Source organism: Mustelus asterias, chromosome 23 (assembly GCF_964213995.1).
Source record: "Mustelus asterias chromosome 23, sMusAst1.hap1.1, whole genome shotgun sequence".
Taxonomy (NCBI): Eukaryota; Metazoa; Chordata; class Chondrichthyes; order Carcharhiniformes; family Triakidae; genus Mustelus; species Mustelus asterias.
This window is the reverse complement of record NC_135823.1, coordinates 56,370,248-56,398,219: the sequence shown is the minus strand read 5'-3', so window position 1 is coordinate 56,398,219 and position 27,972 is coordinate 56,370,248. Positions and strand designations below refer to the sequence as shown.

Sequence of the window (27,972 nt, the reverse complement as noted above, 5' to 3'; positions counted from 1 at the left end):
GGCAACCAGCCAAATCTCCGTTCCCTGTGGCAGGATGGGACAATCCCATCGGCATGAACGGTAGTAAGGTTCCAGCCTTAATGTTTGGAATTCTCTTATACAAAGATAATTAGAGCCTAAATATATTTAAGGCTGCATTAGACAGATTTATGATTGATAAGGGGGTCAAGGGTTATGGAGCACTCGTAGGAAAATGGAGTTAAAGCTGCAGTCAGATCAGCCATGATCTTATTGAACGGTGAAGCAGGCTCAAGGGGCTGAATTGCCTGCTCCTGCTCTTATTTCTAATGATCTTATGTTCTTATTGGTGAAGAGAGAGAAAGATGGAAAGGTTTCAGGAAGGAATTCCATAGTGTGGAGCTGGGCAACTATCAGTAAAGGGACAAGGGAAGTCTGGAGTGCGGAAGGGACCAGAATTGGGGAAATGCAGAGCTTTCGGAGGGCTGGAGGAGGTTACAGAAATTGGGAGAGCCTGTCGATGGATTTGAACACTAGAATGAGAAACTTAAAGATCAGGTTTTTTGGGGACCGGGAGCTAATGCAGTCAGCAAATGCAGGAGTGATGGGGAAATGGTATGTGGTGTTGGTGAGGATACCCATTTTAAAGTAATACATGCTTTAAAATAGCTGACAGATGGATATCATATATACAGGACAGGTAATTGGGCTTGTTAATATCTGTACCTGTCTCAGAATGCTGTTTATATCTCTATCAATATTATTTTTTCCTAAAATATCTGAAAGAACATTTCAAAGTGGCCATCAAACAAAGTGCAATAATATTCAGGTTTCGACATAGATCATGTTACACTCTGAGGTGCTTCTGTACGGTCAAAGAAACATTACAGACATTTAAGGGGTTATTGGATAGGCACATGGAGCACACCAGGATGATAGGGAGTGGGATAGCTTGATCTTGGTTTCAGATAAAGCTCGGCACAACATCGTGGGCCGAAGGGCCTGTTTTGTGCTGTACTGTTCTATGTTCTATTTCGAAATGGTCATTACAAAGGGTGCAATGGTATTTAAGTTTTTAAAAATTAATTCATGGGACATGGGCGGCACTGGCTGGCCAGCATTTATTGTCCATCCCTAGTCACCCTTGAAATGAGTGGCTTGCTCGGCCATTTCAGAGGGCAGTTGAGAGTCAACCACATTGCTGTGGCTCTGGAGTCAGATGTAGGGCAGACCAGATAAGGACAGCAGATTTCCTCCCCTAAAGGACATTAGTGACATTAAATGGGTTTTTCCGACAATCAACAATGGTTTCAAGGTCATCAGTAGATTCCTAATTCCTGACTTTTTTTATTGAATCCAAATTCCATCATCTGCCGTGGCGGGATTCTAACCCGGGTCCCCAGAACATTAGCTGAGTTTCTAGATTAATAGTCTAGCGATAATATCACTGGGCCATCGCCTCCCTTGTTGACTACAAAGATCAAGTTGCACTCTGAGGTGCTTCGATACAATTGTGATCCATGTAATATTCACCGTGCGCATTCAGTGTGAGTCGAATTGGAACACCGATTGTAAATGTGAAACCTGCATTCTCAAAGAGCTTGACCTTTTCCCACAGCTACGGAAAACATGTGCAACACTTTAAGGTTCTTCGTGATAAAGAAGGCAAATATTACTTGTGGGAAGAGAAGTTTCATTCCCTGAATGAGCTGGTGGACTTCTACAGAACCACAACCATTGCAAAGAAACAACAGATTTTCCTGAGAGACACAAAACCTGATGAAGAGGTATGTTATATGCAAATTGAGCTGGGGGTTGCATTGTATTTCTTGAAATCAACTTTATATATTTAATTCTGTACATATCCTTACAGGTTCTGTCCTAGGACCTCAACCTTATCTATTGGCTTGCCCCTACAAAATCTTCAGAATTTAAAGCAAAACCTTGGCTTTGCCTAATCAGTGGATCCTGCATTGAGCTCATGTTTTCTTCCACTTAATTCAAGCCTGATGGTTGCTGGCACAAATAACACCTATCCCTGGTAATTCCTGGTGGGTGGCACAGTGGCACAGTGGTTAGCACAGCTGCCTCACAGCAACAAGAACCTGAGTTTTATTCCAGCTCAGGTGACTGTCTGCACGTGGAGTCTGCACGTTTTCCTCGTGTCTGCATGGGTTTCCTCCGGGTGCTCCGGTTTCCTCCCACAGTCTGAAAGATGTGCTGGTTAGGTGCATTAGCCATGCTCAATTCTCCCTCAGTGTAGCCGAACAGACACCGTAGTGTGGTGACTAGGGTGTTTTCACAACTTCATGGTAGTGTTAATGTAAGCCTACTTGTGATGCTAATAAATAAACTTTAAACTTTCTCATTTATGGCCAGTGTATCTCCAGTATAATGCAAACCTCTGCCAGGTATTCTTGCTATTTGTGCAAGGCGCATGTATCCTTCATTGTGCCTCTTCGAGGGATGCAATGACTGCCTGTCTGATCATAACAGGAGGTTTACAAGAATGTTACCAGGGCTAGAAAAATGTAGCTATGATGAGAGATTGGATCGGTCGGGGTTATTTTCCTTGGAACAAAGAAGGCTGAGGGGTGAATTGATAGAGGTGTACAGAATTATGAGAAGAACAGATAGAGTGGACAGGATAAAATTGTTTCCCTTGGTGGAGAATTCTAGAACCAGGGGACATAGATGCAAGATAACTGGCAGGAGGTGTAGAAGGAACATGAGGAAGAACGTCTTTTACGCAGAGGGTGGTGGGTGTGTGAAATTTGCTGCCTGAATTGGTGGTGGAGGCAGAGACCCTAAACACGTCCAAAACGTACCTGGATCTGCACCTTAACTGCTGTAAACTACAGGGCTATGGGCCAGGTGCAGGAACGTGGGATTAGAAAGAGCACCTGGGTGCACCTGGCATGGACAAGATGGGCTGAATGGCATCTTTCTGTGCTGTAACTTTTCTATAGTTCTAATACTTGTTCAGCCAATTCCTATTGCTGTAATTTCCAAAGAGAGGGAGAGAGAGAGACGCCAGTATTGATTCTGGGCAGGCAGTGAAGAGGGATATGTCAATTTTCCCCAGGCTGTCAATCATATTCCAATGGGCTCCAATGTCCTGTCTTTCCTTAACCAACAATAATTCCATTACTCGAGTGAACTAACTGAAGCAAATATTTTTCCAAAGTGTTTGTTGAAACTCGAATCAGCAAATTAAGTCTTTGAGTGTTTACTTTTCCGTTGTATGTGTTATAATGATTCCATTCTGCTATGCTGAACGTAGAATTCCTACAGTGCAGAAGGAGGCCATTCAGCCCATCGAGCCTGCACTGACCACAATCCCACCCAGGCTCTATCCTGGGACCCCACATATTTAGCCTGCCAGTCCCCCTGACACTAAGGGTCCATTTAGCATGGCCAATCCACCTAACCCGCACATCTTTAGACTGTGGGAGGAAACCAGCACACCCGGAGGAAACCCACGCAGACATGGGGAGAATGTGCAAACTCCACACAGTCACCCGAGGCCAGAATTGAACCCAGGTCCCTGGCACTGTGATGCAGCAGTGCTAACCAGTGTGCCACCATACCGCCCATGTACATTTTGCTCTTGGCTCATAAGTGCGTTTGGCTCTGTTCTACATGACAGTACATGATCTACAAAGGTTTACCAGGCTGATTCCAGGGATGGCGGGACTGATATATGAGGAGAGATTGACTAGGTCAGAATTGTTTTCACTGGAGTTCAGATGAATGAGGGGGGGATCTCATAGAGACTTATAAAATTCTAACAGGACTAGACAGGGTAGATGCAGGGAGGATATTCCCGATGGTGGGGGGAGTCCAGAACCAGGGGTCACAGTCTGAGGATTCAGGGTAGACCATTTAGGATGGAGATGAGGAGACATTTCTTCACCCAAAGAGTGGTGAGCCAATGGAATTCATTACCACAGGAAGTAGTTGATGCCAAAACAAGAGGCAGCTGGATATAGCACTTGGGGCGAATGGGATCAAAGTTATGCGGAAAAAGCAGGATTAGGCTACTGAGTTGGATGATCAGCCATGATGGTGATGAATGGCGGAGCAGGCTCGAAGGGCCGAACGGCCTCCTCCTGCTCCTATCTTCTATGTTTTTATTTCCATCCAGTCCAAAGTAGGGTACAATTGATTGGCTCTTACAATGGATAGAGACATTATCTGATGTAGCATCAAACTGACACATTGTACTGTGTATCAATTCTTTCAGAATGCTATCTAATTAACCCTACTCTCCTGTCGTTTCCCTGTAGCCCTGTAAGCTTTCTCTTTCAAGTCTGCCCACAATTTCCTTTTCATAGTTACTATTGAATCTGCTCCCATTCAGGTAGTGCTTTCCAGGTCATAACTCGCTACATTAAAAAAAAATTATCTTCACCTCCTGGTCTCCTCCCAAATCCTTAGCAGTATTTTAGCTGTAATTCTAACCTCTACAAACCATTCCTTCTCCCCTATGTACTCTATGAACGGTATGCTTTGTATAGCGCGCAAGAAACAATACTTTTCACTGTATCCCAATACATGTGACAATAATAAATCAAATCAAATTCCAGTGGGGTATCCTACCATTTCTGTGTTGTCTCATTTAAATGACTGAACTATTGGTCTCATGGGGTGGCGCGAAGGCACAATGGTTAACACTGCTGCCTCACAGCGCCAGGGACCCGAGTTCGATTCCCAGCTTGGGTCACTGTCTGTGCGGAGTTTGCACGTTCTCCCCGTGTCTGCGTGGATATCCTCCGGGTGCTCCGGTTTCCTCCCACTGTCCGAAAGACATGCTGGTTGGGTGCATTGGCCATGCTAAATTCTCCCTCAGTGTACCCAAACAGGCGCCGGAGTGTGGCGACTAGAGGATTTTCAGTGTTAATGTAAGCCTGCTTGTGACACTAATAGAGTCTTTTTTTAAAAAATCGCTCTTTCGCTTTAGTTACAGAAGCCCGAACACGTCCAGGCGTGCTTTGACTTTGCTCCCCAAGATCCAACAGAGCTGATCTTTTATCGAGGAGACATCATTGAAGTTATGGAGAGCGCGGACCCAAACTGGTGGAAAGGAAGGTGCCGAGGTCGCATTGGCTTTTTCCCACGGAACTATGTCCAACCGATGGTCCAGTAACTCTTGGCTGCCGGCGGGTCTGAACATGAGTGGAAAGGCCTCGGCCTCTTGTGCTTGCCTCTTCTTCTGTTTGAACATCCCACCTGATTCTTGCCAGAGCGACTCCACTTCGAGCTGCACACCATTGACTGTAAAGTGCCTTGGGCCGTCCCGAGTTCGTGGAAGTCGCCATATAAATGCACACTCTCTCTCTCTCTTGACCTGAGCACAAAACTACAAATAGTTGGACCATGTGTTTCTTCTGCTGACTATTCTTTGTGCGTGACTTTATTTGCTTTCCACTTGGATCATTGCAACCTGATTTGAATACTGAATCTACAATAATTCCTGAGAAATTAGCTGGTGATCCGAGAATATATATATATATATATATATACACAGACCCTGAACGGTTGTACAACCTTGCAATGCATGTTTGACATTATTGACAGCATCTCTCCCAGTTTGTATGTATAATTTGGAGGTCTGTTGCCCGAAAGGGACAATTAAAAAATAAATTCTAGTTTTGTCCATACTGAACAAGAGGGCGTCTTAGTTTGGAGTGAAACAAATAAAGCATATAGTGTCTCAAATGTGTGGCTTTGCTCTTGTTTTGTTTGGGATGTTGATTCAGGGCCTTTTGTCTTATATAGCTACCCTTGATAAAGGACCAAGTTGGTAAGAGTTCCTTGTGCAACCTGCTAAAATATTGCAGTACACACCCAGGCGCAGTACTTGGGAAAGCAGCCAGTTGACAGAGCTGTAAATTTTAACTTTGACTGATACAGGAAAACCAGTGCAGCCAGAGGCAGCTTTAGAATTGACAGAATAAGATAAATCCTGTGCGCGTTATTAACTCAGAAATATCCATTATCTGCTGCTGAAAGTAGAAGATGTCACATTGAGTGATAAGAGCAATTACTTGTGTTATCCTTTCATCTCGATCGCTGACTGGAGATATACAGTCCCTTCAATAAAAATGAATACAGTTCTTTATTCACCTCTTTCTTTCAGCCAACAAACACCTGCCGTGTGACTGCCTAACTGAGCAGCAATTGAAAAACACAACGGCCTAGAAATTGGTTGATTTGGGCCTCCGCAAAGGGCTGACTTGACGCACATCCAATTTTGGGCCTTTATTTTATTCATTCGTGGGACATGGGTGTCGCTGGCTGGCCAGCATTTATTGCCCATCCCTAGTTGCCCTTGAGAAGGTGGCGGTGAGCTGCCTTCTTGAATCGCTGCAGTCCACGTGCTGTGGGTTGACCACAATGCTGTTAGGGAGGGAATTCCAGGATTTTGACCCAGCGGCTGCAAAGGAACAGCGATATATTTCCAAGTCAGGATGGTGAGTGGCTTGGAGGGGAACTTGCAGGTGATGGTGCCCCCACGTATCTGCTGTCCTTGTCTTTCTAGATGGAAGTGGTCGTGGGTTTGGAAGGTGCTGTCGAAGGATCTTTGGTGGATTCCTGCAGTGTGTCTTGTAGATAGTACACACTGCTGCTACTGAGCATCGGTGGTGGAGGGAGTGGATGTTTGTGGATGTGGTGCCATTCAAGCGGGGCTGCTTTGTCCTGGATGGAGTCAAGGTCCTGGAGTGTTGTTGGAACATCCAGGCAAGTGGGCAGTATTCCATTACACTCCTGACTTGTGCTTTGTGGATGGGCTTTGGGGAGTCAGGAGGCCGTATAGCTAGTCTCTGATCTACTCTTGCAGCCACTGTGTTTATGTGGTGAATCCAGTTGAGATTCTGGTCAATGGTAACCCCAAGGGCCATAACGTGCGACAGACAATTTACAGTGCTCATACAGGGAAGTAAGTGACCAGATCTTAGGCATTGGCCTAGCCCATCTCTAGGAGTTGAAGATTAATCTTTAGGACACTTGTGTGGGCTACACAAGTGTAAACTCATAGGACTATTTTTTTAAAATTATAACTTTCTTTGAAAACTTTGGTTTCATTGGTTACAAACATATTGGTGATGGAAAAACAAGCGTTTGACTGACAGCCATGAATCATGATAATGAAGCGTCAGTTGCTTGACAACTGGTTGGGAGCTCTGGGCATCTTGAGGATAGGCATGTCAGTGGAGGGAGTGTGGTGGGGGCTGAGCAGTTGGGGGAAGGCGGTCATTGATGAAAGCTGGAATGCATGCAATCATTTTGGAGATGAGTGATCAAGTAGGGCAGGGCAGAGATTAGGAGGGTGGGACTGATTGGGGAACAGGAGAGGTGATCTTGGGTAGCACGGTGGCACAGTGGTTAGCACTGCTGCCTCACAACTCCTGGGACCCGGGTAGAATTCCATCCTCGATTGACTGTAGAGTTAGCACGTTCTCTCCGTGTCTGCGTGGGTTTCCTCCGGGTGCTCCCGTTTCCTCCCACACTCCAAAGATGTGCGGGTTAGGTTGGTTGGCCATGCTGGATTGCCCCTTTTTGTTAGAGGGATTAGCAAGGTAAATACATGGGGTGGGATTGTTGTCAGTGCAGACTCGATGGGCCGAATGACCTCCTATACTGCAGAGGTTCTATGAATTTAAAAGTGACGGGGCAATTGAGAGGGAAGAGAAAGGGGTTGATTGGAAGTGAGGTAGGTGATTCGGAGGGAGAGAAGTGATTGAGGAGGGAGGTGACGAAGACGGGGTCGGGGGGACGGTATGGAATGGGAAGGGTGGGGGGGCTAGACCGGGAGGAAGCAATGGTCTCTGGCTCCACTGGGAGGAAACATTCAAGTACATTTTTTTTACTTCTTGATGGTGTTTGCCAATGGTGTGTGTTTCCCTGATTAGGCTGCAGGTATGGACGACTGGTTTTATTTTGGCAGCTCCGTTTTGGGGAGGAGGTCTCAAACAGGTTAGGCCTCTTTATTTGTATATGGAAAGAACACAGCACCTTTTTCAAGCGTGGGTCCTGCAGACCAGTCTTTCTACCTTTACTGATAAGGTAGGCAGTACATTAGTAATTTTGCTGCTTCTCGGCCTTTTGGCTAAGATCAAGTGTAGCTTTGGTGTGCTGCACTTGGCCAAAGTCATGAGGTTACACTGAGGCTTCATTTGAAGCAATTTTTTAAAGTGGCATCTAGGCCTTCTGGCTAAGATGCACATTGGATCAAGCCTTGGAGCAGGTGCAATTCTTACTCCAATCAGCTTGGATCTTGTAGATCAAGCCCGAGACAGAAAGTGGCCAGCCTGTCTTGTCAGCTTGGATCTGGAATGTTCCACTTGTTGAGACTTTGAATTGGACTTTGATTGGATTGACTTGGATATAAACAACAACAAAATTTGCAGCCAGTTTTACACCTCTCGTCCACTGTTGCTACATTTTCTAGTCATCCTGCTAAATGGTTAATGACAACAGGATGATTTATTATCTAAATTCAATAGTGAAAGAGTCCGCTGAGTTTAATAGTTAGCTATGGGCAGTATGGTGGCACAGCGGTTAGCACTGCTGCCTCACAGCGCCAGGGACCCAAGTTCGATTTCCAGCTTGGGTCACTATCTGTGTGGAGTCTGCACGTTCTCCCGGTGTCTGCGTGGGTTTCTTCTGGGTGCTACGGTCCAAAAATGTGCAGGTTCGGTGGATTGGCCATGCTAAATTGTCCCTTCGAGTCAGGGGGACTCGCTCTGGTAAATATGGGGTTATGGGGATAGGGCCTGGGTGGGATTGTGGTTGGTGCAGACTTGATGGGCTGAATGGCCTACTTCTGCACTGTAGGATTCTATGACCAAACGATCAGTTAATCTTGACACTGATGCACCCATAGTCCTGAATTTCTTGAACAAACGTTGTTTTTAATAACTGCACACGAGTCACCCATGTCACACCATGACAGGAAAACTATTGTTTTTATTTCACATTAGTTTCAAACAGGGAACATTCCTGAAATAAAAGCAAAATACTGCGGATGCTGAAATCTGAAACAAAAACAGAAAATGCTGGAAATCGCAGCAGGTCTGACCGCATCCGTGGAGACCGAAAGTTTCGAGTCAGGATGATCCTTCGTCAGAGCCCGAAATGCCTGAAACACACCTGAAATCGCCAGGGACCCGAGTTCAATTCCCGGCTTGGGTCACTGTCTGTGTGGAGTCTGCACATCCTCCCCGTGTCTGCGTGGGTTTCCTCCGGGTAATCCGGTTTCCTCCCACAGTCCGAAAGAAGTGCTGGTTAGGTGCAATGGCCATGCTAACTTCTCCCTTCGTGTACCTGAACAGGCGCCGGAGTGTGGCGGCTAGTGGAATTTCACAGTAACTTCATTGCCATGTTAATGTAAGCCTACTTGTGACATTAATAAATAAATTAAACTAAATGCCTGGATCCTGTCTTTTCTCTTCACAGTAGCTGATTGGCCCGTTGTGTACCTCCAGCATTTTCTGCCTGTCTGTGACACACTGACCGGTTTTCATGTGTCTGTTCACCAATTAAAACTATTTATTAATTCTCAGTTTATGGGGATAAGGAACTCAAGGCACTCAAAGTTGTAGGTAGAATACAACAACTATGACCTGCATTTATGTAACTCCTTTAATTTAGCAAAACATCTCCAGGGGTGTCATCGGTCAAAATGTGATATTGATCCATGTAAGGTGATATCAGGACAAATGTTCCAAAGAGATAAGTTTCAATGTGCCTCTTAAAGGAAGGAGAGGTGGAAAGACGGAAAGGTTTAGGAAGAGAATTCCTGAGATTAGAATCAAGGCAGCAAAAGGCATTGCTGCCAATGGCAGGGCAATTAAACGCAGAGGTGTACAGGAGGTTAAAATTGGAGGAGCACGGATACATTGGGAGGATTGTGGGGCTGGAGGAAGTTGCAGAAAGAGTGAACAAAACAATACTGAGGACTTTCCACTGGAGAGGGGACCTGTGTGAAATTAATTATTCTGTATATTCCATTGGACATTCCATTCCATACACAACGCATGTCACATATTCTATCGTTCAGGCTGCTTTCAGGTGTGCAACAATTTCCTTTCTCAAGCGAAGTACGCGTACAGGAAAATATTCACACACATGAGAATGATTGCGTTTATACAACATACTCGCGACCAGAATGGGTTCTCATAGATATCAGTGAGGTTGCTCGGGGCAGGCATGTTGTCTTTGCTTGTCTTAACACTGCAGAACAGGTTAATCCATGACCATTTCTGTTGCGTCATCTCCTCAGCACCTAAAGCACAAGAGAAAAAGATAACTTAATTCGTGAATGGTATATATTGCTGTATTATCTGTAAATCATTAGGAACTACTTAGATAGGAACTAATGTGTAATGTGTAAGTGTTCCAGGGGGCACACCCCACAGACGCACTAGAAAGCGAAGTGATGTGTAGCGGACTATTTCAACTTTGATTTTTCTTCTGAACCAGACAGCATGACCAAAATTGAATATAAAGATTTTCTGATCTTTCCAATAGTGTGATTGTTAACAATGTTTGGGAACCAAAAGACTTCAAGAGACATAGGAGTAAATAATATGGGAAAGACAAAATTTACGGTGGGAAGAGATTAAAAAATGAGAAAATAAGCAATAATGTTAGGATGCTTATAATATCTGATAATGTTTGGAAACAGGGTGTTAATTCTTGGCTCTGCCTATCTCACTGAGGAGTCAGATGAATGTAAAATTGCCCCTTAGTGTTCCGGGATGTGTAGTTTAGGGATCAGTGGGGTAAATATGTGGGGTTACGGGGATAGGGCGCAGGTGGATTGTTTCCATTGTAGACTCGATGGGCCGAGTGGCCTTCTTCTGCACTGTAGGGATTCTATGATTACCAGATGAGGGTATGATAGAGCTGTTACTTACTGCCTTCTTCTGCTGTGCTTGTGAGGTTCTATTCAACAAGCACCTCATGCCCAAATGGATGCCCCTTCCTGTGTTTTACTGGATCCCGCATTTCTCCAGTGAAGACTGTGAACCTTTCGATCTCAGTGCCCTAAAGAGCATATTCCTCTGACTGCAGTTGTAACTTGGAACAAAGATCCTTAAGCTTTTTTAGACCCAGTTAAATGCTCATTAAAAGTATTTTTCTAACTCATTCATTGGACATGGGCGTCGCTGGCTGGCCAGCATTTATTGCCCATCCCTAGTTGCCCTTGTTCAGAGGGCAGTTAAGAGTCAACCACATTGCTGTGGCTCTGGAGTCACATGTATGCCAGGCCAGGTAAGGATGGCAAATTTTCTTCCCTAAAGGACATTAGTGAACCAGATAGATTTTTTCCAACAATCGACAATGGTCATCAGTAGACTCCTAATTCCAGATATTTTTCTTTTATTGAATTCAAATTCCATCGTCTGTCCTGGTGGGATTCAAACCTGGGTCCCCAGAACATTCATTGAGTTTCTGGATTAATAGTCTAGCGATAATACCACTAGGCCATTGCCTCCCCATTATTTAATTTCGACTTCCAGAACTATTTGTTGCAGTACTAATTCCATGGTACTGCCCTCTGCTGAATTTCACCGAGATTATTCACTTGGCATTTACCCTTTCTTTGAACTATATATTGAACAATTTGTACGATGAGCAACATTGCGAAGGTTTGTTTGAGCTAACCAATGAAGAAAGGGAACCAGGAGGGAAGGTAAACCCTCGGAGCCTCATGGGCACCAGTTCAACAAGAATGACGTAACGTGGGGAGATAGTTATTGAGGGTGCGTCACTTTGGCATAAACACTGCAAAATACACTTTGGCAACCAAGCAACTGAGGTCCAACTGCACGGGTGCGTGCCTTTTGGCTAAGATCAAGTGTCGTATGGATAGGATGCTGCGCTTGGTTGAGGTCATTAGGTTACATTTAAGCTTCATTTGAAGTAATTTTTAAAAACGGCATCTCGGCCTTTTGGCTAAGATGCAAATGAGATCAAGCCTTGGAGGAGGAGGACTTGCACTTACTCCAATCAGCTTGGCTCATGTAGATCAGGCCCAAGACAGGAGTGGAGGCCCTGTCTTGTCAGCTTGGATCGGAAATGTCTCAACTTGTTGAGACTCTGAATTGGACTTGATTTGATTGAATTGGAAAAGGACCTGCAAACTGCACGGTGCAGGTCCTCATTGGCTTTGTTTGAACACACAAACAAGGTTGATCCCACCATCACTGACAGAGCACCCTGGCACTCTTACAATGGAAAGTTCATAGGCACCCTTCTACCTGTTGCTCAAGGTGTCAATGGTGCCCAGAGAACCCGACTAAGAATGGGAGGAAGCCATTCAGCTCCTTGAGCTTACTTCATCATTCAATTAGGTCATGGCTGATTTGGATCTCAACTCCATCTACCTTCCTTTATACCATAACTTCAATACCATTACCGAACAAAAAGGTAGCCCTCCAACAACTTCTCCAGGGCAGTAGATGCTGACCTTGCCAAGGATGCACACATCCAATGAACCAATAAAAGAAAAGCTTACAATTTCAGGGGGAAAGTCCCAATTACCTTCCAGTATCGAGAGTCTATGTTTCGATCACCAATTGTGTGAAAGAGCGCTTCCTGATTTCACTCCTGAATTAGGTTTGGTTTACTATTGTCACATGTATTGGGATACGATGAAAAGTATTATTTTTTGTGTGCTATACAGACAAAGCATACTATTCATAGAATACATAGGTGAGAAGGAAAGGAAAGGGTGCAGAATACAGTGTTGCAGTTGCAGATAGGGAGAAGAGAAAGATTGGCTAATGTATAATAGGTCCATTCAAAAGTTGATGGCAGCAGTGAAGAAGCTGCTCTTGAGTTGGTTAGTACGTGATCTCAGACTTTTGTATTGTTTTCTTGACGGAAAAGGTGGAAGAGAGTATGTCCAGGGTGTGTGGGGTCTTTGTGGGATGTGTAGATAGAGTCAATAGATGGGAGGCTTGTTTGCGTGATGCATTGAGCTACGTTTACAACCCTTTGTAGTTTCTTGTACCCAACCAGGAGCAGGTTTTCACCCCAGTGTATCCACTTTAGATTGGGAAATGGGCTGGGAGCCTCCATTATCATGTGGTTTCCACAACTGCTTCAATAGATACAGTCAAAATCTAAATTAACAAATGTCTAACAGGCCCAATACTTGTTAGTGTTTTTTTGACAGTAACATGAGTAACACAAAGAGTTAAACTGCTTCCTGGTGAAGAGCCTGATCTGCATTGGGTTTTACCAACTCATTATTTCCTTTATTAACACCATTGCAGGTAACATCACTAGCAGCATTTGTACTAGGCATCCAAAACTACATAGCAATATATTACAACACCTCCCAGGATACAATTAAAATCCAAACTATTGAATCAGTAGAAGATTGCAACATGTTATTGAATCTTTCCATTGTATCACTTGTTCTTACTGAGTTTTATAACCTCCACTAATGTTGTATAGCACCATAGAATCATAGAATGGTTACAGCATAGAAGGAGGCCTTCTGGCCCATCATGTCTGGGTAGACTCCCTGGAAAAGCATCTCAGTCCCACTACCCTATTTACCCTAGAGTCCCATCATTATTTTCTCTTCAGGTAATTACTCAATTCCCTTTTGAAAGCCAGATTGAATCTTCCTCCAATAGGGCCTTAAGGTAACAATGATATGAATTTCTTTACCACCTTCAATGGTGGCACGGTGGCACAGCGGTTAGCACTGCTGCCTCACAGCACCAGTGACCCGGATTGGGTCACTGTCCGTGTGGAGTTTTCACGTTCTCCCCGTGTGTGCGTGGGTTGCTTCCGGGTGCTCTGGTTTCCTCCCACAGTTCAAAGATGCGCGGGTTAGGTTGACTGGCCATGCTAAATTGTTCCTTAGTGTCAGGGGGACTAGAAGGGTAAATACATGGGGTTACGGGGATAGGGCCTGGGTGGGATTGTTGATGGTGCAGGCTCGATGGGCCGAATGGTCTCCTTCTGCACTTTAGGGATTCTATGATTCTATGAAAATATCCCACGGTGCTTCACAGGCACAATGTTAAACAGAATTTGGCACTGAGCCACAAAAGGAGATGTTAGGACAGATGAGAAAAAGCTCGGTCAAAGAGATAGGTTTGAAAGAGTGCCAGAAAGGAGAGAGAGGTGGAGAGGCAGAGAGATCCAGGTCTGTAATAAATCTAACAGTGATGCACAGAAGTTGCACCTCTCTCTCAATTTACATCACCTGTCTCCTGAAGGCAGCAATGATTTCTATGGACACTGTTTCACAGACAGTGGTAGTTTTCATATTTGTCATGTATGATGTGGCATGTGAGCCAACCAACCCTGAGGGCATTGAATCTGAAACAATTTCTTCATTCAGGGGTTGTGGGCCTTACAGACAAGGCCAACAATCCTAATTGCCCCTTGAGAAGGTGGTTATAAGCTGCCTTCTTGGACCGCTGCAGTGTGGTGTAGGTATACCTACAGTGCTGTTAGGAAGGGAGATCCAGGATTTTGATCCAACGACAGTGTAATAACTCCACGGAGGCGAAAGTCCTGTCACCAAGTTACTTTATTTACACCATACATCTGTACACAGCCAGCTCTCCAGTTGCTTCCTGCTGAATGCAGGCTGGGAGTCCGACACACCTGCTTTAAATAGGGAGCATGCGGTTCCCTGATTTAACCATCGATTAGGACTCATCAGGTAGTTCATATTCTAGCAAGCCAACCTCATTAGCCTGGCTGAAGTCATCACAGACAGTGAAGGAACATCCTTATAACTGACACCTGACACCTCATCTGACACACGGCTTTTCCAGCAGAGGTCACTGAGCAGTAATCTGGAATGGCGACAACACAGAAGGAAGGCATTCAGCATGCTGCGGCTGTGCTTGCAATTCACCTAATGCCACCACTCTACCTGTTTCCTATAACCCTGCACATTCGTCCTTCTCAGAAAATGATCCAGTTCTCCCCCCACCCTATCCCAATAATCCCACGCGTTTCCCATGGCTAATCCATCTGCCCAAACATCTCGGGAACTATGGGGCAATTCAGCATGGCCAATCCACCTAACCTGCAAATCTTTGGAGGATCTTGGGAGGAAACGAAGAACCCGGAGGAAACCCATGCTGTCACGTGAGAATGTGCAAACTCCACACAGTCACCCAAGGCCGGAATTGAACCTGGGTTAGTGCCACCGTGCTGCCCGAGTACAAGACTCCAGGTGAGGTCAAACCAGTGTTTTATACACGTTTAACATAACTTCCTTGCTTTTGTATGCAGTGCCTGATGCGCGATTAAATCACACGGGAGGCTAGATTGTACCCGGGAAATAAAGGCTTTTATTACTGACAAGAATGGAGCACACTATATACAATACAATCCCAGACTAAAGGGTCACCAGGCAGTGCAGTGACCTTTATACTTCCCCTGGTAGGCGGAGCCAACTGGAGTGTACCACAGAACAATATCAACAGGTAGAACAGCCCAACCCTAACCCCAACAGTAATTACAGTAACATATCTACAAACACCCATAGTGCTGACCATCCATGGCTCAGCACTCATAGTGGTAACCAACTATGGTTCACCACAGTGCCCCTATTGATAAAGCTTAGGATGCTGAATGCTTTATCTCTCCACTCTACAAATACACCCAGCTCCCTCTGTTCCTGCAAACGCTTGAGAAGTGTATCCTTTATTTTATATTGCCCGTATTCTTGCTATCAAAATGAATCACTTCATACTTCTCCACATTAACTTTCTGTGTGTCCGCCCATTCCACCGACATTTATCCTTTTGAAGTTCTACACTAACCTCCTCACAGTTCACGCCCCTGTGAAGTTTGGTGTCATCTGCAAATTTGGAAATTGTGCTGTCCACATTGTCCTGTCCAACATTGAATTCACTGATGGGCAACCTAGGCTGGGTTGAGTGGGCTGCATGAGTGGCCCTCCTTCATCTTGGTGGCACAGCGGTTAGCACTGCTGCTTCACAGTGCCAGGGACCTAGGTTCAATTCCGGCCTCGGGTGACTGTCTGTGTGGAGTCTGCACATTCTCCCCGTGTCTGCGTGGGTTTCCTCTGGGTGCTCCGATTTCCTCCCACACTCTAACGATGTGCGGATTATGTTGATTGGCCATGCTAAATTGCCCCTTAGTGTCAGGGGGATTAGCAGGGTAAATACATGGGGTTACAAGGATAAGGCCTGGGTGGGACTGTTGTCGTTGCAGGTTCGATGGGCCGAGTGGCCTCCTTCTGCACTGTAGGGATTCTAAGTTTCTATGAAAGATTGAAATTGGGCTTTTTCTCTGACCATGAACCCGTGAATAAGATTAGATACATTTAGTACATGCTGAATTTTTCATGAGTTATAGGACATGCTTAATCATTTATTTGTTAATAGAAATATCAACTTCAAATGATAAAAACGAAAGAAATACTTACATTTTGATTGATTTGATTTATTATTATCATATGTATTAGCATAGAGTGAAAAGCATTGTTTCTTGCACACTATACAGACAAAGCATACCGTTCATATAGAAGGAAAGGAGAGAGTGCAGAATGTAATGTTACAGTCTTAGCTAGGGTGTAGATAAAGATCAACTTAATACAAGGTAGGTCCATTCAAAAGTCTGATGGCAGCAGGGAACAAGCTGTTCTTGAGTCGCTTGGTATGTGACCTCAGACTTTTGTATCTTTTTCCTGACGGAAGAAGGTGGAGGAATGTCCAGGGTGCAAGAGGTCCTTAATTATGCTGGCTGCTTTGCCGAGGCAGTGGGAAGTGTAGACAGAGTCAATGGATGGGAGGCTGGTTTGCATGATGGATTGGGCTACATTCACCACATTTTGTAGTTCTTTGCTGTCTTGGGCAGAGCAGGAGCCATATCAAGCTGTGATACAACCAGAAAGAATGCTTTCTATGGTGCATCTGTGCAAGTTGGTGAGAGTCATGAGATTGGACGCAGAGGGAGCGCACGGCTCTCACAGTCAATGTTGTGAGCAATCAGCACACACGTCACTTCACTTGCCCTTGCTTTACGTGCGAATCACTTCAGTCAGACCGGTAGGAAAAAAGAATTACGTGGACAGAAACAAATGGAATGTGGCAACAGTGGACAAAATGTCTTGTGGGCTGCATTCAGAACCCTGATGGGCTGCATGTGGACCCCAGGCCACATCTTGCCCGCCACTGATCTAAGTGATGAACAGCATGGGTCCTAACACCAATTGCTGGGGAGCTCCACCACACCTTCTTCTAGTCCTATGGCTCAGGGTTGTAACGGGTGATGCAATGGCCTACCAAGCAATTGAGCAGGTAGATGGAGAGCGGGTGCAGGTTACCTTTCTATATCTCACAGAAGGAGTGATGTTCCCTCAGCCCTGTAAAACGCTGAAAGATTGAAATGAACCTACCCTCAGCTTTGTTGTCCCAAGCATGCCTCTCAGGAGATGTCTTTTGCAGGGGTATGTCAGGCTGTCTTCTCTCTCGTGAAAGTGTCCACCAGGTAACATTTTTCATCTGAGGAGCAAGTGTGAATATTTAGTGGCTTAATTCAGATCTGAGACGATTCTGCGTTCAAACAGACATTTTTTTTATTTGTTCGTGGGATGTAGGTGTCACTGGTTGGCCCAGCATTTATTGCCCATCCCTGGAGGCATTGCTGTGACTCTGGAGTCACACATAAGCCAGACCAGGTAAGGACGGCAGATTTCCTTCCCTAAAGGACATTTGTGAACCAGATGGGTTTTTACAATGATCGACAATGATTTCATGGTCATCAGTAGATTCTTAATTCCAGGTGTTTGTTTTCACCATCTGCCGTGGTGGGATTCAAACCTGGATCTAGAGCATTACCCTGGGTCCCTGGATTACTAGTCCACGACAATACCACTGCGCCGCTGCCTCCCCTATTAAAAACAATAAAACACTTAATACCCACACTAACTAGGTAAACTTTATGGGAACCTATTGGTCCAATCAACATTGGTTTCTAATCTGCGATAGGCTACATGCAGGTACTTTTAAATTGTCAGCTGGATCAAGTGTATGAAGCACAATGTAAAGCTTCTTCCTGTAAAATATGGCCTGTGAGCAAAGGGCTAATACTTATAATCTGTTTTTCTTGTTATTATGCACATTTTATATACATACCACTCTTGCATGTTAGCATGGGTGGATCCAAAAGAGCACACCTGTTTGGACAGGTGTGCTCATTTTAAGGGTGGGCTCTGATTAAAACCTAATCTAAGCATTACAACATGCAGCAAGACCACATCAATGTCTCGATTCCTCAGCGTGTATTATCAGAGACAACAGACTCTGTCGGTGTTGAAGGGAATGTAACTTGCAGTGAGAATATTCTGAAACATGCTTGATGTCTTTGTCTAGAGCAAATGGTGGGCAAGGATGACCTTACCCAACGCTGTCCAAATCTAATTGTTTCACGTCCAACCCTTGGAGAATTGACCCAATCTCTCTTACTTCTCTTGAAGGCCTGTATCCCTCATTTTAAATCAGTAGCCACAATATTTGGAAAGCGATGACCTAGTGGTATTATTGTTGGACTATTCACCCAGAAACTCAGTGAATGTTCTGGGAAAACCTGGGTTCGAATTCCACCACGGCAGGTGGTGGCAATTTGAATTCAATAAAAAACATCTGGAATTGAGAATCTACTGATGACCGTGAAACCATTGTCGATTGTTGGGAAAACCCCATCTGGTTCACTAATGTCCTTTGGGGAAGGAAATCTGCTGTCCTTACCTGGTCTGGTCTGCATGTGACTCCAGAGCCACAGCAATGTGGTTGACTTTCAACTGCCTTCCAAAGGGCAACTAGGGATGGGCAATAAATGCTGGCCAGCCAGCAATGCCCCATATCCCACAAATAAATTTTTCAAAAAGGCCAGACCGGATGAAGGGTTGCCAACTCTGGTTGACCAAATTCCTGGAGTTTTCATCACATAATATTCCTGTTCCTAATCTTTCTTCCTCATCTCCAATAACTAATAAACTGTGGTGATCGTCCCACCACATAAACAAAAGTGTTCAATCAAAAAAAACATTTTTAAGCGCACTTATGATGTTTTTTTTCTCTCTTGCTTTGCTCAAAGCAATGTCCTGGAGATTAATCATTAATGGCTAGAGCCTCCAGGGCAATTCTGGAGGGTTGGCAGTCCAATTGACATGCTCTAAGCTCAAAAATACTTACACTTATTTGTACCACCTTTCACACATTCAACATTGAATGGTTTGAATCACATTAGATAAGCACAGCAGAAAATTATAGGCCCGAACTCTACCACCTTGCCTGCCCTGGAATCAACACAGGCAAGGTTCCCAGAACAGAAATCTCCTTTGGCCTCGGGCGGGATTTTACAATCTCACCCGAGCTAGGCCGTAAAATCCCGCCCATAGACTCTTGAATGGTATTAGGCACATCATAAGGAATATGCTTACTGGGCGTCTATACTACGTGGTGTTGAATTATTTCATTAGATTGATTGATAAAGTGCATTATCCAGACATTTCAGTGTTCCCCAGTCTGTGAACATGCAATAGAGGTAAAGGCTGCCCAACAGTACCCCCCTCAAGCCTCCAAATTAGGGCAATAGGGATTATAACAACAACTTAAATTTATATAGTCACATGTAGCATAATAAAACATCCCAAGGAACTTCACGAGAGTTTTATAAAACAAAGGATGACCCCAGTTCATGTAAAGGAGCTATTAGGTCGAAGGGGTAGGGTTTAAGGAGTGTCTTAAAGGTGGAAAGTGAGAGGCAGATAGGTTTAAGAAGAGATTTCTGGGGCCTTTCTAACTAAAGACACAGCCAACTATATGGACCGATAAAGCTCAGGAATGCATCAGAGGAGCTCAGATATCTCAGAAGTTTGTGGGGCTGGAGGACAATTATAGAGGTCGGAAGAGACAAAGCCATAGAGGGATTTGACAACAAGGGCGAGAGAGTTTTAAAATCAATACATTTTTCAAAATTCATTCATGGGACACGGCTGGCCAGCATTGATTGCTCATCCCTAGTTGCCCTTGAACTGAGTGGCTTGCTAGGGAAGTGGGAATTGAGAGGTATCTTCTATAGCAAACGTCCTGTAATGCCAGATTTACATTCGAGTGCCAAGTTAATAATCTACCTCTTTATCAACCGTTCCAGCTTCAGCCTATCAATTAGTTGAATTAAGGTGTGAATTAGTTTACATTGGATAAAACTCTGCCTCCTGCACCTTAATTTGCAGCAAGTCTATCACCCTATCTCCCCTGTGTCACTGACTCACACTGGCTTCCAGTCAAACAAAGGAGGAGATGACCTAGTTGCATTATCGCTGGACTATTAATGCAGAAACTCAGCTAAAGTTCTGGGTTCGAATCCCGTCACAGCAGATGGTGGAATTTGAATTCAATAAAAAAAAATCTGGAATTGAGAATTTCAGAGGGCAGTTGAGAGTCAACCACATTGCTGTGGCTCTGAAGTCATATGAAAGCCAGAACAGGTAAGGACGGCAGATTTCCTTCCCTAAAGGACAGTAGTGAAGCAGATGGATTTTTCCAACGATCGAAATGGTTTCATGGTCATCAGTAGATTCTCAATTCCAGATTTTTTTTTATTGAATTCAAATTCCACCATCTACTGTGGCGGGATTCGAACCCAGAACTCCAGCTGAGTTTCTGCATTGATAGTCCAGCGATAATGCAACTAGGTCATCTCCTCCTTTGTTTGACTGCAAGCCAGTGTGAATCAGTGACACAGGGGAGATAGGGTGATAGACTTGCTGCAAATTAAGGTGCAGGAGGCAGAGTTTTATCCAATGTAAACTAATTCACACCTTAATTCAATTTATTGATAGGCTGAAGCTGGAACTGTTGATAAAGAGGTAGATTATTAACTTGGCACTCGAATGTAAATCTGGCATTACAGGATGTCTGCTATAGAAGATACCTCTCAATTCCCACTTCCCTAGCAAATCATTGGATTTCTTAAACAGCGGACCAGGTGAAAAGCTGCCCCCAGGTGGGAAGAATCCCGAGTGCAGAAGGAGGCGGGAAGAATCCTGGGTGACGGCCATCTTTTCTGCACTGATGAAATGTGTAAAACAAAAAGCTTCAGCCGCCCCTCACCCAAAGGAAGGAGCGTTTCAATGAAGTAAACCATTCAGAAAGCAGAAGCCGCACAATACCTGGCTTTCGTTCGGAGGCTTTGTCAGGAGGCTGATTGTCACGACGATGAGAGCTGTGAGGGCGCACAGTATGACCGCAAAGTGGAGGTAGTGAATTTTCTTCAGTATTGATGGTCTTGGGTCATGCACCCCACACCGCGGCGAGGGGTGCACAAATTCCATGATCATTCTGGCCAGTCCCACCACTAGTCCCACCATTAGACCCCAGAATGCACCCTGGAATAAAAAGCAGACACTCATAAATCCAAAACTGATCACGCTTTGCTTTCCGTCCTGATGTCACGTTGGCAGAGAAAAGCCATAAAGTTAGCTCTCTGTTTGGCTTAGAGGTAGGACTCTTACCTCACGGTCCAAATGGGAGGGAGACTGTGGGCTGGATTTTACAGAGTCGGGGAGACTGCGTAATTATTTAAAAATAGCGGCAGGGAACCAATTTTGGGATTCCAGGCCCCATTCCCAGCATTCCCAGTTTTTGCCAGTGCTAGGTGAGGGTGCAGATTGGTGTGGGTGGTAAGGCACCTGGGAGCCTGCACTCCTAGCCTGGCTGGCTCTGTTTTCATAAAGTCATAAAGCCAGGTTCAAGTCCAACAGGTTTATTTGGAATCACAAGCTTTCGGAGCGCTGCTCCCTCATCAGGTGAGTGGAGAATTGGGTTTACAAACACGGCATACATGGTCAAAGACTCAATTGCAAGATAATGATTGGAATGCGAGTCTTTACAGGTAATCAAGTCAATGTGACAATGTGAGTGGAGAGGGGTTTAATCACAGGTTAAAGAGGTGTGAGTTGTCTCAAGCCAGGACAGTTGTTGGATTTTGCAAGCCCAGGTCAAATGGTGGGGGTTACACGTAGTTGTGACATGAACCCAAGATCCCAGTTGAGGCCGTCCTTTTATTTGAAAACTATGTTAAAAAGGTTTTATTCAAGGCCCCCATTCCAATCTACGTCCCTCTGCCACCCCCATAGAAAGAAGTTTAACAACACCAGGTTAAAGTCCAACAGGTTTATTTGGTAGCAAAAGCCACACAAGCTTTCGAGGCTCTGAGCCCCTTCTTCAGGTGAGTGGGAATTCTGTTCACAAACAGAACTTATAAGACACAGACTCAATAAGTTCTGTTTGTGAACAGAATTCCCACTCACCTGAAGAAGGGGCTCAGAGCCTCGAAAGCTTGTGTGGCTTTTGCTACCAAATAAACCTGTTGGACTTTAACCTGGTGTTGTTAAACTTCTTACTGTGTTTACCCCAGTCCAACGCCGGCATCTCCACATCATGACCCCCATAGACCCCATAGATAAAGATTTTCTGCTAAAGGGTTTCACTTCTAGAATAAGATCACAAAACATGAGCCACATTTAAACATTTTGTTTCAGATTTTTTTTTAGAAGGGAGATATTAGGGGGGCTTTTCCACCCCCCATTTCAGCAGCTTGAACAGTATCGGACACGGAATATCATCGGGAGTTTCCAAACAACTTCTACACCGGCAGTATTTCCCATTGCAATTCCATAGAATCCCTACAGTGCAGAAGGGGCCATTCGGCCCATCAAGTCTGCACCAACTTTCTGACAGAGTATCTTACCCAGGCTGTCTCCCCCACCCTATCCCTGTAACCCCATACATTTACCGTGGCTAATCCCCCTAACCTACACAGCTTTGGACTGTGGGAGGAAACTGGAACACCCAGAGGAAACCCATGCAGACAAGGGGAGAACGTGCAAACTCCACATAGACAGTCAGCCAAGGCCGGAATTGAACCTGGGTCCCTGGCGCTGTGAGGCAGCAGTGCTAACCACTGTGCCACCGTGCCGCCCGATTGTCACCCCGCCATTGATGACTTAATATCATTTTGAGTTCTTTACGCTTGATAATCCCCCTCCCCCAACATTGGATTGTGCAGTCATGTTGGCGTGCCTTCATGACAGGTCCGACACAAAGTCCACCCAGCAATCACAACCTGCCGGAGGCGCACAGGTGAGTATAGCCCCCAGAGGGGAGAGGGTCATGCCCGGGTATTACCCTGGCACTGCCTTGGCTTTGCCCCCAGGCACTAGGGGGGCAGTACTGGGCTATGTTGGGGGGATGTTCCATGAGGGGATGAGTGTTCCATATTAGTGTGGGGAGTTCCATGATGAAGGGAGGGCATTTGCATGGGTGGGGAGCGGGAGTGAGGTTTCTATTTTTACTTTTTGGAAACCTAGGTGGCTAATAGGGCGGGTTCAGTCACTGCCTGCCCCACCAGTGTGACATCGTGGGACCTGCCCCTTAACTTTTATTTTGCCAAAGTGGCTAAAAATACAATGGAGGAAGCGTCATAGAAATCATAGAAACCCTACAGTGCGGAAGGAGGCCATTCGGCCCATCGAGTCTGCACCGACCACAATCCCACCCAGGCCCTATCCCCACATATTTACTTGCTAATCCCTCTAACCTACGCATCCCAGGACTCTAAGGGGCAATTTATTTAACCTGGCCAATCAACCTAACCCGCACATCTTTGGACTGTGGGAGGAAACCGGAGCACCCGGAGGAAACCCACACAGACACGAGGAGAATGTGCAAACTCCACACAGACAGTGAGCCGAGCCGGGAATCGAACCCGGGACCCTGGAGCTGTGAAGCAGCAGTGCTAACCACTGTGCTACCGTGCCGCCCCTCGGGGATGGCAGCTTCTGCCCTGTTTTCCCACCCACTGCAGAAAAAGGAGAACATTAAAGTCAGGTGGCCAAAAGTTCGGCCAAAGAGGTGGGTTTTAAAGAGGGTCTTAAGTGAGAAGAGGAAGGTCGACAGGCAGTGCTGGAGGGAGGAGCTTTGGGCGTAGGCACTCAAATCGCTCACCGGTTCATTGGTTCTTTTCCAAAAAACTGCGAGAACAAACACTGCAGTCACAGGGGGGGCTAAATAGCTGGTCACCGACTGAATGTAGTTGAACAGTTGCCCGCTGTTAGCACTCTGCAATATTGGGATCCATACCAAACTCACCGCAACCAATATCACCGTCACAATCCTAAGCAGAAAGAACAGAATATGTGGGAGAGGATATCCAAACAGTTCAGTGCCAACTTTCTACTATCATTGTTTTCAAGATGGAGGTATATTGCCAATGCAAATTGAGTCCAAAAGGATGATACACTGACAGTTTATAAAAATGTATTCATTGGATGTGGGTGTCGCTGGCTGGGCCAACATTTATTGTTCAATCCTAAGGGCTCTTGAGCTGAATTTTCAGAGGGTATTTTACGAGTCCATCATATTACTGCAGACCTGGAATCACATGTAGGCCGGACTGGGTAAGCTCGGCAGATTTCCTCCTCTAAAGGACATCAGTGAACCAGATGGGCTTTTATGACAATGGTTTCATGGTTATCATCAGAAGTTTAATTCCAGATTTTTATTGAATTCAAATTTCATCATCTACTGTGGTGGGATTCGAACCCAGGTCCCCTGAGCATTACTCTAGGTCTCTGGATTACTAATCCAGCAACAATTCAGATGAATGAGAGGGGATCTCATAGAGACTTATAAAATTCTAACAGGACTAGACAGGGTAGATGCAGGGAGGATATTCCCAATGGTGGGGGAGTCCAGAACCAGGGGTCACAGTCTGAAGATTCAGGGCAGACCATTTAGGACGGAGGTGAGGAGACATTTCTTTATCCAAAGAGTGGTGAGCCTGTGGAATTCATTACCACAGGAAGTAGTTGATGCCAAAACATTGAATGTATTCAAGAGGCAGCTGGATATAGCACTTGGGATGAATGGAATCAAAAAGCAGGGAAAAAGCAGGACTAGACTATTGAGTTGGATGATCAGCCATGACCATAATGTATGGCGGTGCAGGCTCAAAGGGCCAAATGGCCTCCTTCTGCTCCTATCTTCTATGTTTCTATAATATCACTATGCGTCCACCTCCCCATATTAAGACTCTGAGCCACACACTGTGGTACTGACTAGCTAGGTCCAGTGCTCACTCTCTGCCACAATGGCTCACCCCAGAGGTAGGTAGGGAGTGAGCAGCAAGAGCAACTCAGAGATTCACAGCAGAGTCTAATCATCAGAGAACATCTTTATTTTATCGAATGAGTGACAAGTGGCCAACTGAGTGAGACTGATGGAATGTCATGGTCCTGGAATAGTAAGAGGTCTGAGTGGAAGCCTCGTGCAGAGAATCTACAAGAACAGGTAAATGAGGAAATCAATGTTACTGGTAGTCTTCATGAATATGAAGAATCAAAGATGACAGGCAGAAAAAGCCCCACATTCAGGATAGCTACAGTATCAGAAGGAGGCAGTTTCTACTCATGCTCCAACTTTAGACCACTGCCAACTCCCTCCCCTTCCCTTTATAACCAGCAATGCCTGGGCAAGGACAAAGAAAAACCAGTCCAATAAGAGGAACAGAAATCTGGAAAATACTTGTCCTGTATTCTCCAGACCTGCTGGTTAGGTGAATTGGCCGTGCTAAATTTTCCCTCAGTGTACCCGAACAGACGCCGGAATGTGGCGACTAAGGGATTTTCACAGTAACTATTAATGTAAGCCTACTTGTGACACTAATAAATAAACTTTAAACTTTAAAATATATGATATAATCTCCGTCCCTGGCACAAACCTTGAAGGTGGAAAGTTGCTGGGTCAAAATCCTGGAATTCCCTCCCTAACGGCATCATGGGTCCACCCACAGCACGTGGACTGCAGCAATTCAAGAAGGCAGCTCACCACCACCTTCTCAAGGGCAACTAGGAATGGGCAATAAATGCTGGCCTAGCCAGCGACGCCTATGTCCCATGATTGAATAATAAAAACAGACATTGAACCAGATTTCGGTGCCCTACAACTCACTGGGAAAAGCAAGACTACTCACCTCTAGCCTGTTCCTACTCTTGTGAACAGAGCCGTTACTATGATCTGGTGTAATGATATGTAGATACAAGATGTTACATATCCTGAATTTGTGAGGTATTCAGATGATGTGCCAGAGGATCACATTACAAGTGAATGGTAGCACAGTGGTTTCATTATTGGGTTAGTAATCCAGGAAGCTTGCACTAATGATTTGGAGACATGGGCCGCGATTCTCCCACCATGACTTTTCTGGCAGGTTGGGCTGGGAGATACATGTGTCGGCCATTTCGTGGGTTCCCCACCAGCTTTTACGACCTGCGCGCATCTCCCAGCCGGAGAAACATGGTGCTGCTGGGAACTCGCTAAAAACCAGCGGGCTGCTGATTAGCATGAGTTTACATACCTTTACATGCCATTATCGCAATCTCCGCTCACGTCTGCGTCTCCCACCTCTTTGGCGTGATGTAACTTTGGCGTGAATCAGAACAGGTATTTAAAAGTCGCAACCTGGTGTGGCAGCCTTGAACTGGCGTGAAGAGGTAAGTGCTGCTAGTGGAGCGCGAGGGATGTTGTAGGCAGGCCCTGGAGATGCCTGGTGGCCTTCCTGCTGTTGCCTCAGGTGTTGGCCCATGGACCAGTGATATCTGTGGCGGGGGGGGCGGTTGAGGTTGCTTCTATTTCCTCACAGCTCCCTGGGTGAGGTTCTGTCAGGGAGTCCCGCTCCACCCCCCCCTGGGCAGCGCTGTCGTGCAGTTTGGTAAGCAGCCTCGAGGGCTCCCGCTTCTTCCTCCCCTCCCCTGGGAGGAGGAGCAGCGAGGGGGCGAGGTTGAGGCCCCAAAATATGAAGAGTCAGAGGAAAGAGGGTTGGCGGCAATGGCAGGTGTCAGGCAAGGAAGGACAGCGAGGGACACCTTGATTGAAGCCCGCTTCACCTACCTGATGCTGTGCAGTGAGGGGGGTACAACCAACACACATCCACCACACCCCAGGAGCAAGTGCAGCCGCTGTTCCCCCTCCAAACCGACCTGGGCCCTCAAACCACCCATCACTCTTCCCCTGCTCCTGTCATCCCACCACCATATCCCCCAGAAACATCCGACCCTATTAATGCGCCTGGGCTGGTAATGGTTGCGAGTCTTGGTTGAAAGCTGGAGGATGATGACGACTCGCTGCTGTGCACACTGGGATCCTGGCCCTGGTGCCACTCAACTCTGACTCCTACCTGTACTCCGAATGCACACTGCCACCCTGCCCACATAGCTGTAAGGGTGGGGACACATGTTTTTTGGCCAAGAGGGGGTGGGGGGAGGGCACTTGCACCAAGGGTCTGGTGGATGTTGGGGAAGGTAGGGCAGGCACTCTGAAACATGGGTTGAGTCTGCAAGGCTCAACAGACAGCATGTCTATGTTTGGGAGTCGGGAACACTGAGCTGTGGGGGAGGGGGGAGTGGGGGGAAGAGAATCAGAGACACATTAGTCACAGCGTGATGTGCAATTAACAGTTTATTGTGCTCTTAATATAAATGATTACCAAACCTTGACTAATGCTGACCTTCACCCGTGCCCTCTAGTGAACTACAACTTTCTAACTTTGTGCTGTCTACTGCTTCTTCCAGATGCTACCCCAGGATGCACATCGGAGGTGGAAGTGTCCAGCTGTGATGCATGCCCCGTTGCCTCTGATGCCCTTGGCGGATGTCCCCTGGATGGCCGGGACCTGGAGGGCCCTGGCTGACTTGCGGATAGCACTGTTTCGGTGCCACCCTGTTCATCTCGCTGGCCCTGAGATGCCCCGGTGTGAGGAAGAGGAGGAATCGGAAGGTCTCGGGACGTCCGGGATCTCCTGGGTGGAAGGCCCCGGCATGGGCTCAAGCCCTTCCTCCTCCTTTGGGATGCCCAGAGGCCCCGGGGGCACTCCATGAGATGCCAGGGTAGCTGGACTGAGCCCCAGAAGCTCTGGCGTCACCTGGCT

General features: G+C 45.9%; 2 protein-coding genes across 4 annotated transcripts in view; one reads left to right on the top strand and one right to left on the bottom strand.

Annotated features, from left to right (window-relative positions):
* Positions 1-5,676, top strand: part of LOC144510395 (GRB2-related adapter protein-like) — a 112,585-nt gene extending 106,909 nt beyond the window's left edge. For both annotated transcript variants that reach the window (XM_078239836.1, XM_078239835.1), the window contains exons 4-5: positions 1,577-1,745; positions 4,922-5,676. In XM_078239836.1, the coding sequence (XP_078095962.1) occupies positions 1,577-1,745; positions 4,922-5,107 (355 nt within the window). In that variant the 3' untranslated portion in view covers positions 5,108-5,676. The remainder of the gene's footprint in view (positions 1-1,576; positions 1,746-4,921) is intronic.
* A 4,379-nt stretch (positions 5,677-10,055) lies between these two features.
* The window catches only part of LOC144510808 (sodium/mannose cotransporter SLC5A10-like), a 163,950-nt gene continuing 146,033 nt past the window's right edge, over positions 10,056-27,972 (bottom strand). For both annotated transcript variants that reach the window (XM_078240720.1, XM_078240721.1), the window contains 4 exons: positions 23,994-24,162; positions 21,158-21,373; positions 17,399-17,483; positions 10,056-10,135 (listed from right to left, as the gene is read on the bottom strand). In XM_078240720.1, the coding sequence (XP_078096846.1) occupies positions 10,056-10,135; positions 17,399-17,483; positions 21,158-21,373; positions 23,994-24,162 (550 nt within the window). The remainder of the gene's footprint in view (positions 10,136-17,398; positions 17,484-21,157; positions 21,374-23,993; positions 24,163-27,972) is intronic.